At 38.3% G+C, this 21,561-nt stretch overlaps 1 protein-coding gene across 9 annotated transcripts in view; it reads left to right on the forward strand.

Annotated features, from left to right (window-relative positions):
• LOC105473304 (protein phosphatase 1 regulatory subunit 12A) overlaps positions 1 to 21,561 on the forward strand; it is a 159,338-nt gene that overhangs the window by 79,152 nt on the left and 58,625 nt on the right. For all 9 annotated transcript variants that reach the window (XM_011727045.3, XM_011727042.3, XM_024790176.2 and 6 more), the window contains exons 3-4: positions 7,520 to 7,638; positions 20,951 to 21,110. In XM_011727045.3, the coding sequence (XP_011725347.1) occupies positions 7,520 to 7,638; positions 20,951 to 21,110 (279 nt within the window). The remainder of the gene's footprint in view (positions 1 to 7,519; positions 7,639 to 20,950; positions 21,111 to 21,561) is intronic.

Raw genomic sequence — 21,561 nt, forward strand, 5'->3', positions numbered from 1 at the left:
TACAGGCGCCCGCCACCTCGCCCGGCTAGTTTTTTGTATTTTTTAGTAGAGACGGGGTTTCACCGGCTTAGCCAAGATGGTCTCGATCTCCTGACCTCGTGATCCGCCCGTCTCGGCCTCCCAAAGTGCTGGGATTACAGGCTTGAGCCACCGCACCCGGCCGCTTTCACTACTTCTAAGCAGTAAAAAGGCTTTTCTCTACCCACGCACCCCCACCCCCAGCACCCAGGGGTATTAGTAGAGGCTACATGGGAGCAGTAGCTTCTCAGCCAGAGACATGTCAGTGGAGGTATAGTGGAGAGTCAGGACTCCCACCCAACCCAGGGGAATCAAGAAGCTGCCCCATCTGTAGTGTAAATGGAAGGCAAGTGGGGAACCTGAACATCTACCCCCACCTTGCTGAAATGAGATGACACCTCCCCACCTTCATCTGCTGGAGCAAGATCAAACAAAGCCAACCAATACAGAAAATTTAAATAAGATCTAGAGTCTTATAATACCCAAAGTGCGCAGATTTTAATTGAAAATTCTCTGGCTGAGTGTGGTAGCTCACAACTGTAATCCTTGCACTTTGGGAGGCAAAGGTGGGTGGATTGCCTGAGTCTAGGAGTTTGAGACCAGCCTGCGCAACATCGCGAAACCTCATCTCTACCAAAAAAAAAAAAAAAAAAAAATTAACCAGGCCTGATGGCACATGCCTGTAATGCCAGCTGCTCGGAAGGCTCAGGTAGGAGGATCACTTGAGCTGGGGAGGCCATGGCTGTAGTGAGCTGTGATTAAGCCACTGCACTCCAACCTGGGCAACAGAGTGAGACCCTGTCTCAAAAAATAAATTAAAAAAAAAGAAAAAGAAAAAATTGTCATACCAGGAACCCAGAAGACCTCAAATTGAGTGAAAAAAGACAATTAATAGAGATGAACGCCAGGATAGCAGATACTAAAATTATCTGGCAAAGATTATAAAGCCAGCTATCTTAAAATGTTTCAACAAGCAATTATGAATGAGCATGCCTGAAACAAATGAAAAAATAGAAAGTCTTAGCAAATAAATAGTATGCAAAGAAATAAATAGAAGATATGAAGAACCAAATAGAAATTTTAGAGCTGAAAAATCCAGTAACTAAATTAAAAACTTCAATGGATGATAGGCTCAATAGCAGAATGGAGGAAATAGAAGAATGAATCAGTAAACTGATAGAACAATAGAAATTGCCAAATCTGAACAGCAGAGAGAAAATAGGCTAAAAGTGAACAGAGCCTCAGGGACTGTAACAAAAGAGCAAACATCTGTGCCATCAGATCCCTCTGAAGAAGTGGAGAAAGAGGGCGTGGCTGGAAAAGTATTCAAAGAAATGATCACTGAAAACTTTTCCCAAATTTGGCAAAAGACGTAAACCTGCAGATTTAAGAAACCTAGCAAATTCATAACAGGGTAAACCAAAGCAGTCCATACTAAGACATGCCATATGCAGACTTTTGAAAATTAAAGATTAAAAGATCTTGAAAGAAATTAGAAACTATACTTGAGGGGGGCTAAACAGTTTGAATGACAGCAGATTGCTCATCAGAAATCATGGAGACCACATATCACTTTTGTTAAGTACTGATAGAAAAGAACTGTCATTTTTAAGAAAACTTTCAAAGGTCTGAGGTCAGAACTTTTGTTTGGATTCATAATGTTACACAGTATCTTTCACTGGGATATAGAACTTCCAAGAGAAAATGGGAATGTCCATTTCCACTAATGACTCATAAGATTATTTACTACTGTGCATTTTGTTGCTCAGAGACTTGCTAATGAAAATAGCATTTATTTCTGAAGTTAGTAGTGTAATGTTCTGCTTAATCTTTGAATAGTTCAGATAGCTTAGTTTTCATAATTTCTCCTAGAATGGCTTTGAGTAATTTATTCAGATTTTCAAGAAGCGTAACTATTACAATGCTATTTTGCTGACTTTCTGATTTTTAAAACTTTCTATATTGGTTAAGATAACTTTTTGATACTACTTTTTCTACAGTAATGTATTAGTTCAGTCTCACACTGCTATGAAGAACTACCTGAGACTGGGTAGTTTATGAAGAAAAGAGGCATAATTGACTCACAGTTCCACAGGCTGTACAGGAAGCATGGCAGGGGAAGCCTCAGGAAACTTAGAATTATGGCACAAGGCAAAGGGGAGGTGAGCACATCTTCATATGGCCAGCAAGAGAGAGAAAGAGAGCAAAGAGGGAGGTGCTACACACTTTGAAACAGCCGTATCTCGTGAGAACTCTTATCACAAGACAGCACTAAGAGGATGGTGCTAAAACATTAGAAACCACCCCTCATGATCCAGTCACCTCCCACCAGGTCCCACCTGCAACACTGAGAATTGCAATTCAGTATCAGATTTGGGTGGAGACATAGAGCCAAGCCATATCAACTGAATAAGAAAATACACGTTAAATTTGGACACTAAATATATTTAGCTCTTGCTGATAAAGTTGCTTTCTTTGTCTCTCTTCACTAAGTTCTCATTACCTTCTAATTTAAAGACAAAGTTTTTCTTAAATTTTTTCTTAAGAGATCAGAATTTTTAAATGAGCTATTTCCTTTTCTTAAATGTTTGCTTCTGTGGTTTGGTTTTTGACAAAACTCAGAAGAGAGTGGAGACTATCAAAATTTGTCTTCCAAAGTCAGTTAACACAGAATCTCACCTGTTTATCTAATATACCATATTGACATTGCAACCAATAGCTTTGTTAACTTTACACCTTTTGTTAGATTTTCCAGTTAGCACATAAATAATTTTGTAAAAATTCTTTTGGATCATGTCTTGATTTGGAAGCTTACTCATTTATCTATCTAAAATGACCAAATCTGAGTTTCTAGACTATTATACATCTCAGTTAAATCTGTCAGATTACCATTTTTCATTTCTACAATTTGTTAAGAATTTCATGGTTGGGCCCGGTGGCTCACACCTGTAATCCCAGCACTTTGAGAGGCCAAGGTAGGAGGATTGCATAATGCCAGGAGTTTGGGTCCAGCCTGGGCAACATGGGGAGACCCCATCCCTAAAATTTTTTTTTTTTTTTTTAGTTTAGCTGGATGTGGTAGTATGTTTGTGTATTCCTAGCAACTAGAGAGGCTGAAGCAGTTAGGATGGCTTGAGCCTAAGAGTTCAGGGTTACAATGAACTATGATTGCACTACTGCACTCTAGCCTGGGCAACAGAATGAGACTGTCTCTTCAAAAATAAAGATAAAAAAGAATTTCATCCTGTACTAGGTGGCATCTCTTACGTTGACTACCTTTGAATTGCTTAAGGAAATTATTAACTATTGTTAAGAAAATATAGGCCTGATTTTCGTTACCTTGAAGCACTCAATAGGGTTATTCATTTGAAAAGTAACTCAATCTTCTGACTTTCAGTTTGGAATACCTATGTGAAATCTGTTTTTTTTTTCTTTCCAAGGAATCTTAGAATAAGTATGGCATATTTTTCCTAATTAACAGCCACACAAGTAGCTTCTAATACCCCAGCTTTTGTTCTGAAGGAAATCTAGATGTCTGTTTTCAGTATCTCCAGGGTCTCTCAAAGTGAAATTCTCATATTCCAGATACCTGTAGTTTTCTTCACATTATCTTAAACATTGCTTTCTTTTTTGTTCCCCCCCCCCCACCACCCTTTGAAACATCGAGTCTAGCCCTGTCACCCAGGCTGGAATGCAGTGGCACAATCTCGGCTCACTACAACCTCTGCCTTCTGGGTTCAAGCGATTCTCCTGTCTCAGCCTCCAAGTAGCTGGGATTACAGGTGTGCACCACCACGCCCAGCTAATTTTTTTGTATTTTTTTAGTAGAGTTGGGGTTTTGCTATGTTGACCAGGCTGGTCTCAAACTTCTGACCTCAGGTGATCTGCCCACCTTGGCCTACCAAAGTGAAACATTGCTTTCTAAATGTGATAATTTTATATATGACAACAGATAGTACTTTAATTTTATTTTTAACTCATTTAAACTTCCCATTGCCCTGTAATTTTGTAAATTAGATTTTAGTTGTTTAAGGTATATATATATAACTTATAACTAAATAATACATAACTATAATGTATTATTCTCAACTATATCTTTGAATGTCATACAGGTGTCAACAGGCAGAGGTGGGAACTGAATCCGAAGTCTGCAGAGCATAAAAGTTTCTGCTTTTTTCACTCATCCAACCTTTGAATTGCTTTTGGAGGTTATTTATGGTAGATAAGAATTAATCCACCATAGGATTAATCAATCTGTGAGGTTTTGTTTATTATTATTTATTATTATTTTTTCAAATGTGCCTTTGTAACATTTACATTTGCAAGTAATAGTTCTGGAGTGCAGGAGAAGTTTGTGAATTGTGTGTATGCATGCATAAATACATACATACATAGGTACATACACACATACCTAATCTTTTGGCTCAAGGATTGCTTCGAACCCTGCTTCCTGCCAGCAGTTTTGGTACTTTACTCTGTTAGTTTCTCTTAACATCCTTCCTGTTTATATAAATTCTGTATTATCTGTATTTGGCTTTGACCTAGTATTTCCTTGAAACTCTGCTTCCTGTACTTCAAGCTCTGTAGCTATTCTGAGATACTCCTTTTATTCTCAATCTTTGTATCCTTTGAATGATTTCTGATACCCAAGCAGAATAGATGTATTTTTATGTAAATATTCCTAATTGTTTGGAATTTTGCCTAGGAGAATAATTACGTATTCTCTCGGAGCATAGCACAGCAAGACTCCACTATATCTTACCTTTCTGCTTTAGACTCATTTATTTATTTGTAGTATATGAGGAAATACTCTTTTAGTTTTATATACATTTTCAAAACTACAAAAACAGAAAAAAATACCTCAAGTCTAACTTCTGTTTGTAGAATTTCCATAAAGATCATAGAACTTTTACAACATATTTTTAAATGTAAAACATGAAACTACAAAATGGTACAGTAGCCATTTTTGTGATCAGATACACATGTCCAGAACAAACTTATTACAGCAAACTTGGTTAACACACAAAACAACCAATACAAATCTCTCTTCTTCTATCTCTTAGAGGTAACCACTGTTAGAGGGAGGGTGTGTGTGTGTGTGTGTAAAAGATATAGAGATTGATCAATTATTTCATTTATTCTAAGGAAAATGAACTGGGCCTCCATCCAGCTATACATTCTTCCTATCACAGGACGTTATTTTGTTCTTTCTCACCTACAGCACATTGCTCTTCTGTTCTCTTTTGTTAGTGCCTACATAATCATCAGAGAATCCTTTTTCTGACTTCACTAAATCCATCTTTCCTGTTAATCCTAGACACCATCTAATTCTGATATAGGACCTACCACAGCTTTACATTTATTTGTGTATTTAATGTGACTGTCTTACCAGACTATAAACTTTTTGAAGGGAAGTTCTGTGTTTCTTTTTCTTTACCTTTATATTCCTGGTATGTAACATAGTGCCAGAGTCATACTAGACACTCCATAAATATTGGTTGAATTAATGAATACATTTGAAATACCAGCAAAGAATGTAAATAAGCAGTTCACCAAAGGGGAAATACAAATGCCAGTAAATATATCTAAATATTTTCAGTCTCATGTGTAATCAGGAAATATAAATTAAAGCAGTGACAAAATGTTTTATTTTCATGATGTTGGGAAAATTTTTTAAAAATTGTTAATTTCAACTATTTAAGTGCACATCTGTTAAGAGAATAGTATTAAATGAAGGTATGAACCAGACATACTGTGGAATATTTTTCAGGTGTTAGAAGGGAAGAGTTACATTATACTTCATTTAGAATAATCTCATTAATTTGTGCTTTACAAAAAGAACCCCAAAAGTGATAGTGTGTATATGTTTACACACATATAAATTTATGGCAGAGGTATTGGGAAGATTTTTGCCCTACTGTTGATAGTGTTTATCTCTGGGGGAGGGAACATAATAGTAGGAAAGGTATAAAGGAGTTCTTTTTTGCCTCTGTGGACATGTACTTTTTGTTTAAACTTTTATAATTAGAATATTTTTATGTAGTCTAAATATGAAGGAGCTAAATTGGTTAGGAACATAAAGAAAAAGACCCATTCTTTATATAAGGAAAAATATAACCAGGGATACCCAAAGAAAATGGTTTAATCTAGAACTACAAGTAGTTCTCTATTGTTGGCACCTAAACTGTGATACAGGCAGGAAGAAGAAGGAGGCTGAAAAAGAAGACAAGGCCAGATCAATGAGGGCCGTACGTTATCTTTTCTCCTAGCATGGTAGAGCCATTCAGAAATTTTTTAAGTTAGAAATTGACTTGGGTAGGCCAGGCGCGGTGGCTCACACCTGTAATCCCAGCACTTTGGGAGGCCAAGGCGGGCAGATCACAAGGTCGGGAGATGAAGACCATCCTGGCTAACACGGTGAAACTCCGTGTCTACTAAAAATACAAAAAAAAAAAAAAAAAATTAGCCGAACGTGGTGGCAGGCGCCTGTAGTCCCAGCTACTCGGGAGGCTGAGGCAAGAGAATGGCGTGAACCCCGGAGACGGAGCTTGCAGTGAGCCGAGATCGTGCCACTGCACTCCAGCCTGGGCGACAGAGCGAGACTCCGTCTCAAAAAAATAAAATAAAATAAAATAAATTGACTTAGGTAATAGTTGGTTAGTTACATCATTCAGTAGATGACTCTGGGAGATGTGCTGTTGACATGATTAAAGAGATTAATAACCTTTTTGTATATGAATCCCTTTGTCAGGTTTGATGAAGCCTATAGATACTTTCTTAGAATTGTGTTTTGGATGCTTAAAATAAAATACAGAGTACGCAGAAGCCAATTATATTGGAATGCACTTATCAAAATATTTAAGGAAACCAGTCCATATGGAGATAATGAAAAGTCTCAGTGGAGGTGGATCCTATGAGACTTTCTAATTATTATTAAAAATTCACATTTTTATGAAATACTTCCTAATTATTATTAAAAATTAACATTTTTGGATTGGTAAAGCAACGTGTACATTATAGAAAAATTAGGAAATATAAATATAAAAAAGAAACATGCTCTAGTTTTTTTTTTTTTTTTTTTTTTTTGAAACAGTGTCTCGCTTTGTTGCCCAGGCTGGAGTGCAGTGGCATGATCTCAGCTCACTGCAAGCTCCACCTCCTGGGTTCTCGCCATTCTCCTGCCTCAGCCTCCTGAGTAGCTGGGACTACAGGCGCCCACCACCACGCCCAGCTAATTTTTTGTATTTTTAGTAGTGACAGGGTTTCACCATGTTAGGATGGTCTTGATCTCCTGACCTCGTGATCTGCCAGTCTTGGACTCCCAAAGTGCTGAGATTAGAGGCGTGAACCACTGCGCACGGCCTGATAGTTTTTTAAAATTTAAATAATGTGTATACTGTCTTTTATTGCTGATTTATATAGGAACTTTCCTCACTGGTTATGCATTTAGTTTTATTTCAATGATATCTTTTGCTTAACTATTTTCTCTTTGGTTTTACAGGTTTTTGATTGGTCAGGGAGCACATGTAGGGGCTGTCAACAGTGAAGGAGACACACCTTTAGATATTGCGGAGGAGGAGGCAATGGAAGAGCTACTTCAAAATGAAGTTAATCGGCAAGGTAAAATAAAAAGCAACCTAAATGGAAAAAATGTTTTAGAAAGAATATGGTAGTTTTCCAGCAAAAATATTTATTGACGTTGAAGGACAATCATAATTGAATGAAAAGAATGAACTCAGCTTGCAAAACAGTAGTATAGTATGATTCTGTTTTCTAGAATATTCTCAACTCTATCTTTTAAGTATTTTTAAAGTTAAATGTCAGAAACAACAGGATCAGGCATAAAATTATGTGGAAGTAAAAGTTTTGAAGCAAAATAATGCAGGCAAAGGGGATAGAAAGTGCACAGGGTAAGTGGCACATTGCAAAGTTAAATAGTGTGGTCAGGAAGGCTCACTGATAAGGGGTCATTTAAGCTGAGATGTGAATACAATGAGGGAATGAGTCATGTTGATCTAGGGAAAGAGCCTTCCAGACAAGGGGAGCAATGAATACGAATGGGAGGGTGTCTTGTATATGCAGAGAAGCAGCATGTAAACTAGCATGACTGGAGAGGCAGGGCAGAGGAAGAGGCAGGTAGGAGGTGAGGTCACAGAAGTAGCAGGAGGTCATATCACATAAGGCTTTGTGAGTCATTGGGAAGACTTTGGCTTTTAACCTGAGGGAAATAGGAAGCCAATGGAGGGATTGAGGCAGAGGACTGACATGATTTGATACAGTTTTAGAAAGGATCTCTCTGGCTCTTGTGTTGAAAATAGATTGTAGGGAGACAAGGACAGAAGTAGGAGAAGGGTTAGGAAATAATTGCCATAATCCAGACGAAACAAGGTGATTTATTTTTGACTGGTAGTAGATGAAGTGATGAAAAGAGGTTGGATTATGGGTATATTTTGAAGGTTTGGCCAAAAGAATTATTGAGTCATTAGCTAGAAGGTGTGAAAAAAAGAAGACTCTAAGATTTTTGGTTTGAACAAATGGATGGATGAAGTTCCTATTTGAGATGTGAAGATTATAAGAAGAGTAGGTTTTATAGGGAAATATTAGGGCTTCATTTTCAGGCATGTTAAATTTATTTTGCATGTTAGATATCCAAACTGTTGAATATGTGAGTCTGGAGTTACAAAATGGATATGTAAATTTGGGAGATGTTCATTTATAGATAGGAGTGATTGCTAGTGGGCACAGAGTTTCATCAGTCTTAAGAGTGATGAGTATTCTAAAGTTGAGTGTCATGATGGTTACACCACTCCTCACATTTACTAAAAAAACCATTTAATTCTACACTTTAAATGCTATGTAGATGCTGTGAATTATATCTTAATAAAGCTGTGTATGTGTATATATATGTATGTATATATAAAACATGATCCAGGCCGGGTGCGATGGCTCATTCCTGTAATCCCAGCACTTTGGGAGGCCGAGGCGGGCGGATCACGAGGTCAGGAGTTTGAGACCAGCCTGACCAAGATGGTGCAACCCTGTCTATACTAAAAATACAAAAAATAGCTGGGTGTGGTGGTGTGCACCTGTAATCTCAGCTACTCAGGAGGCTGAGGCAGGAGAATTGCTTGAACCGGGAGGCAGAGGTTGCAGTGAGCCAAGATTGCACCACTGTACTCCAGCCTTGGTGACAGAGTGAGACTCTGTCTAAACAAAAAAAAAAAAAAAAAAAAAAAAAAAAAAGATCCAGATCCAGCAACTCCTCTTCTAGAAATTTACCCAAAAGATTTTTTTTTTTCTTTTTTGAGACAGAGTGTTGCTCTGTCACCCAGGCTGGAGTGCAGTGGCGCAATCTGGGTTCACTGCAACCTCTGCCTCTCGGATTCAGGCGATTCTCCTTGCCTCAGCCTCCCAAGTAGCTGGGATTACAGGCACCTGCCACCGTGCCTGGCTAATATTTTTGTATTTTTAGTAGAGATGAGGTTTCACCATGTTAGCCAGGCTGGTCTCTACCTCCTGTCCTCAGGTGATCCTCCACCTGGGCCTCCCAAAGTGCTGGGATTATAGGCATAAGCCAGCACTCCCAGCCTACCCAAAACAATTTAAAACAACTCTCAACTCTTTGAATAATTTGTACAAACATGGGTGTACAAATTATTCATATTAGCCAAAAGATGAAAGCAAACCCTGTGTCCATTGATGAATGAATAAATAAAATGTGGAATATACATACAGTGAAATATTATTCAGCCTTAAGGAAGGAAATCCAACATACGCTACAACATGAAGGACTTTATGGTAAGTGACATAAGCCAGTGACCAAAACAAAAATAGAAAAACAAATGATTCTACATATATGAGGTACCTAGAATAGTCAGATTCATAGAGAAAATAGAATGATGGCTGTCAGGAGCTGGAAGGAGGGGAGAAAAGGGAGTTGTTGTTTAATGGGCAGAGTTGTTCTTTTGCAAGATGAAAAGAGCTCTGTGTATGTGTTACACAACAGTGTGAATGTACTTAAGAACTGTAAACTTAAAAATAGTTAAGACCTGTAATCCCAGCTAAGTGGGGAGGATCGCTTTAGCCCGGGAGTTCGAGGCTGCAGTGATCTGATCACATCACTGTGCTTAAACCTGGGTGACAGAGTGAGACCCTTTCTGAAAACAAAAAAAAGGTTGAGATGGTAAATAATTATTTTTATGTTTATTTTACTATAATTAAAAATTAATGTGTATATGTGTGATTACTTCTTCAGTACCTTTGGGCAGGACACACACACACACACAAAATGCCACATGTGATTTTTGTTATATTCTATTATCTTTAGGCAGTGATCAAACAGGCATTATTAGAGCTGTGTTTTACTGAGCTCAAATGATAGAGGAATGGTATGAAATATTGATGTAGAGGGCTGACTCCTGCTGAAATGTGCTTCATCAGAAAAAGAAACTAAGGATTTGAAAGGAATAGGAGGTAAATAAATTCCATGAAAGGAGATTTTTATTCCTTGGGATTAGGAAAACTCCTAATGACTGCAGGTTTGTTTTGTTTGTTTGTTTTGAGACAGACTGGAGTGCAGTGACACAATCATGGCTCACTACAGCCTCAACCTCCCAGACCCAAGCGATCCTCCCACCTCAGCCTCTTGAGGAGCTGGGACTGTAGGCGCATGCCACCTCACCTGGCTAATATTTGTATTTTTAATAGAGACAGGGTTTCACTGTGTTGGTCAGACTGGTCTTGAACTCCTAAACTCAAGCAATCCACCTTCCTTGGCCTCCCAAAGTTCTGATATTACAGGCATGAGCAACTGCATCTAGCCAACTGTGGGTTTGTTTTAAAAATATATATCTTTTTAAATTTTTTTTTGAGATGGAATCTCGCTCTGTTGCCCAGGCTGGAGTGCAGTGGCCGGATCTCAGTTCACTGCAAGCTCCGCCTCCCGGGTTCACGCCATTCTCCTGCCTCAGCCTCCCACGTAGCTAGGACTACAGGCGCCTGCCATCTCACCCAGCTAGTTTTTTTGTAATTTTTTAGTAGAGACGGGGTTTCACCGTGTTAGCCAGGATAGTCTCGATCTCCTGACCTCGTGATCCGCCCGTCTCGGCCTCCCAAAGTGCTGGGATTACAGGTTTGAGCCACCGCGCCCGGCCAAAATAAAATATCTTAAGCACGAAAACTGAGAAAATAAATACCTAAAATAGAAGTGAGGTGTTATAAAAAGTGATTGAAGATAACTAGAGCCTAAGAAAAACAAGAAGTGCAATAGAAAAGTGGTTATAAACTGGAGCCTGAATAAGCACACACTAGAGCTTTCAATACCATGTTCTAGATAGACAAGTGTTTTAGAGTCATGGGATATTCTAGAGTAGAATAAACTAAAGAATAGGTATAAAGCATCACAACCTAGCAAGAAGAATTTACTGCCCGTTTTGCTGTGATGAGTGCTTAGATAGCTCAGATAACAGTTTCCTGTTAAACAATGGTAATTATTTAAAGTAAATGTTAAGGGCTCCCATTTTTTTTTTTTTTTTTTTTTTTTGAGACTGAGTCTGGCTCTGTCGCCCAGGCTGGAGTGCAGTGGCCGGATCTCAGCTCACTGCAAGCTCCGCCTCCCGGGTTTACGCCATTCTCCTGCCTCAGCCTCCCGAGTAGCTGGGACCACAGGCGCCCGCCACTTCACCTGGCTAGTTTTTTTTTTGTATTTTTTAGTAGAGATGGGGTTTCACCGTGTTAGCCAGGATGGTCTCGATCTCCCGACCTCGTGATCCACCCGTCTCGGCCTCCCAAAGTGCTGGGATTACAGGCTTGAGCCACCGCGCCCGGCCGGGCTCCCATTTTTTATCTGATATTAGCAATTGTTATGAACTAGAAAAGGCATGGAGTTGTACTGAAAATTTCTTGCATTTGGTTTCCTTCTATATAAGGGAAATTGTTAGCATGACTGTAAGCAGGGCTGATTTTAGTTTAAGTGATTCATTTAGTATTGATTAATGTGCCAGCAAATGTTCTATGTGCTGGGTGTTAACAATAAAAAAAAACAAGACAATCCTTCTTAAGGGTTTCACAGTCTAACAGAAGTGTCAAACGAAGAGAGCTTCACAATACAGTGTGCTATGTATTAAAATATATAGGAACATAATGTTGTGAGAGAATAGAAAAAGCTGTAGTGAGGAAAGGTTTCAGAGTTACGATATTTAGAGGGAGTTTGCTTGGCAATAAGGGAACTGGTAGACACAAAAGATGGGGTATCAAAATGTGCAAAGAAAAGGAATTGGAAGGCCAAGCATAGTGACTCATGCCTATAATTCCATTGCTTTTGGGGGCTGAGGTGAGAGGCTTGCTTGAGGCCAGTAGTACAAGGTTACTGTGAGCTACGATCACATCACTGCACTCCAGCCTGGACAATGTTTTTTTTGAAAAACAAGAAACAAAAAAACAGGAATTGGAGACATCCATAGCATATGTGGACTGGAAGACACATTCATTGGGACTGGAATTGAGATGCAAAGTCAGGGTGAGATTTGTAGGAGATGAGGCCTGAAAAGATAGGTCAGAGCCAGATAGTGAAGGATATCTATTTTGTAGGCATTACGTAGATGCAACAAAGATCTCCAAGCAATAAATTAATCTGATTGGATTTGGTTTTTAGTATAAAACTGATGGCAACTTGGAGGATGAAGTAGAATGTAGGATATATGGTGACATGCATTCCTTGAAGAAGATTCTCAAATTAGTCCAGGTGAAAGATGAAAGTAGCCAAAACCTGTTACATTTTAAATGAAGAACAAGGCTGTCTTGAAGAAATGTTGAAGTAAAATTAGAACAGTTTGGTGAAGAATTGAATGCAGATATGAAGAAAGAATTAAGACGAACTCACTGAAGTTTCCAGTTGAAGAAGTGATGATTAGATGAGTTCACGTGGGAAAGTGTGAGATGAGACAGAAACAGACTGAGGATATATTGGGTTTGTAGTACCAAAGGACATCTAGATGACAGTGGTTGGTGCATTGTTAGAACTTAGGATATGTGAAGATGTGAAAAGTAAATCTAGGAGAACCGTAAGAAGGGGGAGTTTTGAGAACTAGTAGATGAGATGACCCTGGAGATGAAAAGCTAAGTGCTAACACTAATAATAGTAGTAATGAGAGTAGCTAACTGTTATTAAATGCTTATTATATGCCAGGCATTGAGCAAAGAGCTTCACATGCATTTCTTCATTTCATACTCATAGCAATTCTGTGAGGTTTATACTACTGTTACCCCATTTCCAGATGAGAAAATTGAGGCTTAGTGATTTACCCAAGATCATACAGGTAGGAAGTGTTTGTCCTAAACAGTATGACAGATATCTTGAGCCCGCATTCTGTACCACTGTACCATACTGCATTTTATTTAAAATATCTCCTAGAAAATGCTTCATGATGTTCATTTGATACATGTAATGGGAATGCATAAATTTATATAGCATATCTTAATTCCAAAGAAACAGAAGTATAGGGGCATCTCTTAACAGATTTTAATAATTATAAAAAAGCACCCTAAATATATCTCTAGTTGTATTAGTCCATTTTCATGATGCTATGAAGAAATACCCAAGACTGGATAATTTGTAAAGGAAAGAGATTTAATTGACTTATAGTTCCACAGGGCTGGGGAGGCCTCAGGAAACTTATAATCATGCAGTCATGACAGAAGAGAAAGCAAACACATCAGGAAACTTACAATCATGCAGTCTTGACAGATGGGAAAGCAAACACATCCTTCTTCACATGATGGCAGGAGAGAGAAGTGCCAAGCAAAATCCCTTATAAAACTATCAGATCTTGTGGGAACTCACTCACTATCACAAGAACAGCAGCACTGGGGGTAACTGCCCCCATGATTCAGTTACCTCACATGGAGTCCGTCCCACGACTTGTGGGGATTGTGGGAACTACAATTCAAGATGAGATTTAGTTGGGAACACAGCCAAGTCATATCATTCCACTCCTGGCCCCTTCCAAATCTCACGTCCTCACATTTCAAAACACAATCATGCCTTCCCAACAGTCCCCCATAGTCTTAACTCATTCCAACATTAACCCAAAAGTCCAATCCAAAGTCTCATCCAGGACAAGGCAAGTCCCTTCTGCCTGTGAGCCTGTAAAATCAAAAGCAAGTTAGTTACTTCCTAGATACAGTGGCGGGTACAGGCATTGGGTAAATATACCTGTTCCAAATGGGATAAATTGGCCAAAACAAAGGGGCTATAGGCCCCATGCAAATCCGAAATCCAATAGGGCTGTTATTAAACATTAAAGTTCCAAAATAATCTCCTTTGACTTCATGTCTCACATCCAGGTCATGCTGATACAAGTGGTGGGCTCCCACAGTCTTGGACAGCTCTGCCCCTATAGCTTTGCAGGGTACAGCCCCACTCCTGGCTCCTTTCATGGGCCAGTGTGGAGTGTCTGTGGCTTTTCTAGGCACACAGTACAAGCTGTCAGTGAATCTATCATTCTGGGGTCTGGAGGATGGTGGCCCTCTTCTCACAGCTGCACTAGGCAGTACCCCCATGGGAACTCTGTGTGGGGGCTCTGACCTCACGTTTCCCTTCCACACTGCCTTAGCAGAAGTTCTCCATGAGGGCTCCGCCTTTTCATCAGACTTCTGCCTGGACATCCAGGCCTTTCCATACATCTTCTGAAATCTAGGCAGAGGTTCCCAAACCTCAATTCTTGACTCCTGCACACCCACAGTCCCAATACCACATGGAAGCCACAAAGGCTTGGGGCTTGCATCCTCTGAAGCAATGGCCTGAACTGTACATTGGCCCCTTTTAGCCAGGGCTGGAGTAGCTGGGACACAGGGCACCAAGTCCCAAGGCTGCACATAGCAAGAGGGCCTTGGACCCAGCCCAGGAAACCATTTTTCCCTCCCAGGCCTCCAGGCCTGTGATGGGAAGGACTGCTGAGAAAGTCTCTGACATGCCCTGGGGACCTTTTCCCCTTTGTCTTGGCAATTAACATTTGGTTCCTTGTTACTTATGCAAATTTCTGCAGCCAACTTGAATTTCTTCCCAGAAAATTGGGTTTTCTTTTCTGTCACGTTATCAGGCTGCAAAGTTTTTCATACTTTTGTGCTCTGCTTCCTTTTGAACACTTTGCTGCTTAGAAATTTCTTTCATCAGATACCGTAAATTACCTCCCTCAAGTTCAGAGTTCCACAGATCTCTAGGGCAGAAGCAGAATGCCACTAGTCTTTATGCCAAAGCATAACAATAGTGACCTTTGCCTCAGTTCCCAACAAGTTTCTCATCTCCATCTGAGACCACTTCAGCCTGGACTTCATTGTCCATATCACTATCAGCATTTTTGTCAAAGCCATTCAATAAGTCTCTAGGCAGTTTCAGACTTTCCTACATCTTCCTGTCTTCCTCTGAGCCCTCTAAACTGTTCCAGCCTCTGCCTGTTTAGCCAGTTTCAAAATTGCTTCCACATTTTTTTGGGTATCTTTACAACAGTGCCCCACTACCCAGTACCAAATTACTGTATTAGTCCATTCTCATGCTGCTATGAAAAAGTACCTGAGAGTGGGTAATTTATAAAGGAAAGACATCTGACTCACAGTTGCACATGGCTGGGGGTCCTCAGGAAACTCACAATCATAGTGAAAGGGGAAGCACAATCATAGTGGAAGGAGAAGCAAACATGTCCTTCTTCACATGGCGGCTGGAGAGAGAAGTGCCAAACAGAGGAAAAAGCCCCTTAAACCATGAGATCTCGTGAGAACTCACTCACTATCACAAGACCACTAGCATGGGGGTAACCATCCCCATTATTTAGTTACCTCCCACTGGGTCCTTCCCACCACACGTAGAGCTTATGGGAACTACAATTCGAGATGAGATTTGGGTGGGAACACAGCCAAACCATATCATTAGTAGTGGTAACATTTCTCAAATTATCCAGGGATGAAAATTGTTATTCAATATTTTTAAGTTTTTTAATCATTCTTTTGGCTTTTCTTATTCTAGTACATTTGGTCAGTAGCTAGTTATGCTTAAGTAAATTGCCTTTGAAAGTAGTAATCATTGAACAGTAGCTGTAATTATTTTCTTTATTTAGCTAGGGACACATTAATTTTTGAATCTGTTAGCTGACTAAATTCCAATCTATATTTATTTTTATCTAAGATATTTGGCTGTATTTTAATTTAATATTTACTGCTCTTAAATCATAGTGACAAATGTTAGTCTGATCACTTTGTTATACCCAACTTAGTTTTATTATATACTGTTTTCATTGTTTAAAAACCTTGCAGTTATATAGTAGGTGGGTTAGGACTGGTTAAATGCATTATAAGATTTTTTTTCTTTTAAAACAGAAATCAAGAAGAGAGAAGCAGAATCATAGACTTTTCAAACTGATAATGATAATTAACACCTTAGTTCTTATTCCTGATCTAAACACTTTACATGTATTAATTAATTTAGTTTTCAGAACAACCCTATGGGATAGATATTGTCATCATTCTCATCTTACAGATGAAACCAGAGCATAGCATAGATTGTCTTGCCTGAGGTAGTACAGCTAGTAAGTGGTGGATCAGAGATTCAAATCCAGCCAGTCTCGGTTCAGTATCTGTTTTCTTAACCTATCTTACTAATATCCAAAGAAGCTATGGCTTTCTCAGGATCACTAGCTAGTTAGTCAAAGCACTGAAATTAGAAAGCAAGTCTCCTAATACATAGTACAATTAGATTGTTTTTTGTTTCTTCTTCAAGTTTTTGATGAGCTAAGCAGGGTTTACATACTCTAATCGGTAGTATTGCAAAATTTAAGAATAAAAGGAAGGTTTTTCTTTTCTAATTTAATTTTCTTAAGCATAAGAAATTGCCCTTCACGTTAACTTTACACTTGGATTGTTTTTATATATGAATCAGTTACAAGCATGATTTGGAAGCTAAAGAAGGTAATTGTTTTGTCATTAGATAAAGATAGCATGAAATTAGATAAATAGAAAAGAAGTAGTTTTTTTTTTTAACTTGAAGTTCAAAGGAAACAGAATAGTAAAAGACAATAAAGATCAGGATGTTTAAAACTATAATGAAAGGAGGGATAAAAATAATAAAATGCTACCTGTTTTAAAAGCCAGTAAGAGAATAACACATTAAAAAAGCAAATCTGAGATAAATCACTTAATAGAAAGGTTATTAACGTTAGGCATATCTTAAATGGACTGATTATCTTTTGGTAGGAAATTTTTGATATATGTAAAACTTCTTTACTATAGAAATGGTGGCATTTGGTTTTTATAAAAATTATAATAGGTTCTGTTCATTACATACATAGTTTAAACAATTTATTGTTTTCATAAGGTCTGTTTGGAAAATCTTACTGCAAGTTTCTTTCAAATGCAGTAATGAGATATTATAATCTCTAGTTTGAAGATGACTTTTCCTATACTTGTGTTATCTTGGAGTTTTAAAAATATTTCTGAATTATTGTCTGCTTTTTAAAAGCTGAGCTTCAGTTGAGTAATGAGCAATTTAGTTGTCTTGAAAAAAAATGGTAATGTGCTAATAAGCAGGCAGAATAAAGATACAGTTCAGGTAGAGGTAGCTGTCACGACAACACGGACCATGATGTACTTGGGGACCTATGTGGAGGTCTAAATGGTTAGAACACTAGATGATGGTAAGAGAGAAAGACTATAGATGAAGTTAAAAATGCACTGAGACCAAGTCATAAAAGGCTTTGTCTTCTATACTAAAGAGCTTGAGCTTTGTCTTACAGAAGCAGCCACTGACAAATTTTATATAGAGAAATGACATCATATTTTGTTTTTTCCGATTCAGCAGTAGATTGGGGGATGAATTAGAAGGGACTAAAGACTGAATGAGTTAAGGGCCAGTAGTAGTAGTCAAAGTGTGAGACATAAGCTATGAACTAGGATAGTGATAGGGGCCATTTAAAAGACAGTCTAGAAGTGGCAACTCAAAATCTGTTAACTAATAGGATGGTGTATTAGTCAGGCTCCTCCATAGAGACAAGCCTGTAGGATGTATGGAAGGGGATTTATTAGGAGCAACTGACACAGAATCACTGCAAAGTCCCACAATAGGTCACCTGCAAAATGAAGAACCAGAGAAGCTGATAATGTGGCTGGCTCAAAGCTAGTAGTGTGTCTTCAGTCCAAGTTCAAAGCCCTAGAAGCTGGGAAACTGACACGGCAGTCCCTGTCAGGCCTGACAACCCCCCCAAGGAGCCACTGGTGCAAGTCCCAGAGTCCAAAAGTTGAAGAACCTGTAGTCTGATATCCAAAAGCAGGAGAGAAAAAGGTATCCTCCTCCTGAAGGGAGAGAAGAGAGCAAGCAGAGAGAGCAAATCCTCCTTTTTCAGCCCATTTCTCCCAGCTGATTGGATTGTTTCTGTGCACATTGAGGATGGGTCTTCCTCTCCCAGGCCACTGACTCCCATGTCAGTCCTCTCTGGAAACACCCTCAAATGCACCCAGAGACAGTGCTTCACCAGCCATCTAGGCATCTCTTGACACAATTAACAATCACAGATGGGGTGAGAGTAAGGTAAAGGGAGAAATTCAGATGACTTTCATGTTGCTAGGTAAGTGAGAGCACTTAGTATAGGAAAACAAGACAGGCAGCAAATAGAACAGTTGGAGAAAAATTAGGTTAAGATTTTAGCATTGCATTTGAGATGCCCATGGCATAATATTTTATTGTTTCCCTAGTTCGCTATGCTACAGGCTTAGATATCCAACTGATTACTTGATGTCTCTGATGAGATATTTGTTAGGCATCTTAAACTTCACATTTCTGAAATTGAAGCTTTAATTTTTTCAGTTACTCAGACTGAAAACCTCTGATTGATTCTCAACCTCTCTTTTTCTTCTGTATCCAAACTAATTCAAATTCTCTTAGTATGCCTTGAAAAACCCAGAATTCAACCACTTTACTATCTTCGCTACTACCACCCTTGTTCAAGTTAACATCATTAATTGCCTAGATTATTGCAGTAGCCTCCAAGTGAGTATCTCAATATCTACTCAACTTTTCATCCTAAGTGATCCTTTTAAATTAAGTTAGATCATGTCACCACGCTCACTGTCCTTACTACTCTGTAGAGACCCTGTCCTTCTAAACAGAACATTCCTAGGAGGCTCCCACTTTAGAGCCTACTGATACTTCCCTCTGCCTGGAATGTTCTCCCAGTCATATGGCTGTCACTCACTTTATTTCTTGTTGTAAAGTCATCAAAGAAGCTATTTTTTACCAACCTATATAAAATAACACCCCTTCTCATTACCGTTTCTGTTTCCTTTTCTGGCTTTATTTTTCTTCACAAATGAATCATCTTCTGCCATATAATAAGTTCACGTCTATACCGGTAGCATCTAATGATGTACCTGGCAAAATAGTAGGTGCTCAGTATGTATTAAATGAGTGGATGGATGAATGAAAAATCTTGACCAAACCGTTGTGTACATGGATGTGGATTATAGGAGAATCTTAGCTGAGGAAATGTGTGTGTGTGTTCTTGTTTTATATTTGTTCATTCATTGTTCATTTAGTGAACATTTAGTAATCTCCCTGTACTTTGCTTTTTTTTTTTTTTTTTTTTTAATTTGCTTTTTCTTTCAAGCAAAGTCTCACTCTGTTGCCCAGGCTGGAGTACAGTGGCATGATCTTGGCTCACTGCATCCTCCATCTCCTGGGCTATTTTTTTTTTTTTTTTTTTTTTTTTTTTTGGATTTTTGGTAGAGATGGGATTTCACCATGTTGGCCAGGCTGGTCTTGAACTGCTGACCTCAAATGATCTGCCCATCTCACCCTTTCAAAGTGCTGGGATTACAAGTGTGAGCCAACGCTCCTGGCTCTGATCTCCCTTTACTTTGTATCAGGTACTCTACCAGACAGTGGGGATGAAAGATAAAAAGACTCATAGACTTGTGGAGTAAGGCAGATTGTAAATGCATTGTGGTGTGGGCTGTTTATTAAATAGCAAGTAGTCGAAGCCATAAGACCACATGAAATCATTCAAGAATTTCAAGAGTATCTTTAATTTTTTTTCCAAGGTGTTGAGCTCTTTGAAGGTAGGAATTAGAGGGTCCTATTCATTTTTGTATTCTTCCCTTTTTTTGTTTGTTTTTTGAGACAGGGTGTTGCTCTCACCCAGGCTGGAGTGCAGTGGCATGATCATGGCTCACTGCGCCTTGACCTCCTGGATCAAGCAATCCTTCCACCTCAGCCTCCCAAGTAGCTGGGATTATAGGTGTGAGCCACCTTGTCTGGCCTCTTTCCACTTTTATCACCTCAACCTAGGGTAGTGCTTAGAGTAAGTGCTTTTAAATGAATGAACATTTATATAACTTACTAAAATTTTGAAAATAATTTTAATGGTATGAAGAATGTACTGTGTTGGAAAAGGAAATGAAAGGAGTTTGCTAGAGAAATAATCTATTTTAAAGTACAATATATTTTAGATGAAGACAGGACCTCCAAGTTGAAGCATTCAGTAAACATTTGTACCTGCTAGGCTAGATTTCATAGAACAGATCAAAACAGTAGATAGAAATTTGAAACTTATTCATTATAATTGTTAAAAAAGAATTTTAGCCCAAAGGATGCTTATATCTTAGGAAATGTTCAAATTTTAAAAAACAAGAATAATCAGAAAGGAAAAATAGATCAAAATAGTATTGTGGAGCAAAAAAATAATAATAATAAGTAGAGAAAGTTAATAAAATGTCTATAATATCCCACATTTTTTAGTTTAACCAACTTGTTATAAGCAGCCAATTTTAAAAATACATATATACTTTCACTTTTAATTTTATTTAAACTTGACATGTTTTGGACAATTTTATTTCCCAACATGGAACAGTTTTTATTAAGCAAAAATAAAAGCAATTATTTTCATTTTATCAGGGGTTGATATAGAAGCAGCTCGAAAGGAAGAAGAACGGATCATGCTTAGAGATGCCAGGCAGTGGCTAAATAGTGGTCATATAAATGATGTCCGGCATGCAAAATCTGGAGGTACAGCACTCCATGTTGCAGCTGCTAAAGGCTATACGGAAGTTTTAAAGTAAGTACTGTTTTTTACAGAGTTGTTTTTCTACTTTAGTTTGTCTTCTTTATTCATTGGTCCTTTTCTTAAAATACCTGCAAATGTTATTTTGAAGCAATATAAAAGAGTTCTTTAATGCCTGTTTTCAGGAAGAAAGAGAACAACTACTTTGAATATGATTGCTTTTGTTCTAAAATTCTTTCAACTCTCTAGTTTTGATTATTACTATTTTTTTTATCAGTTGTGATTTTCCAGTAAGTTGAATTTAAGCATCACTCAACTATTATCTGTTACCTTTTGGCCTAGTAAATCACTACAGAGAGTCATTTTGAGGTTCCAGATTGATATCTGGTTCATGAGTCTAAGAACAATGTCCTGTGAACATGCCATCAATTTTGAAAGCTTCATTCCTGCAGAATATTTATTTACATGTAATTTATCTTAAATACAGTTTCCTTTTTTACTACAT

This window comes from Macaca nemestrina, chromosome 10, assembly GCF_043159975.1.
Source record: "Macaca nemestrina isolate mMacNem1 chromosome 10, mMacNem.hap1, whole genome shotgun sequence".
Lineage (NCBI taxonomy): Eukaryota > Metazoa > Chordata > Mammalia > Primates > Cercopithecidae > Macaca > Macaca nemestrina.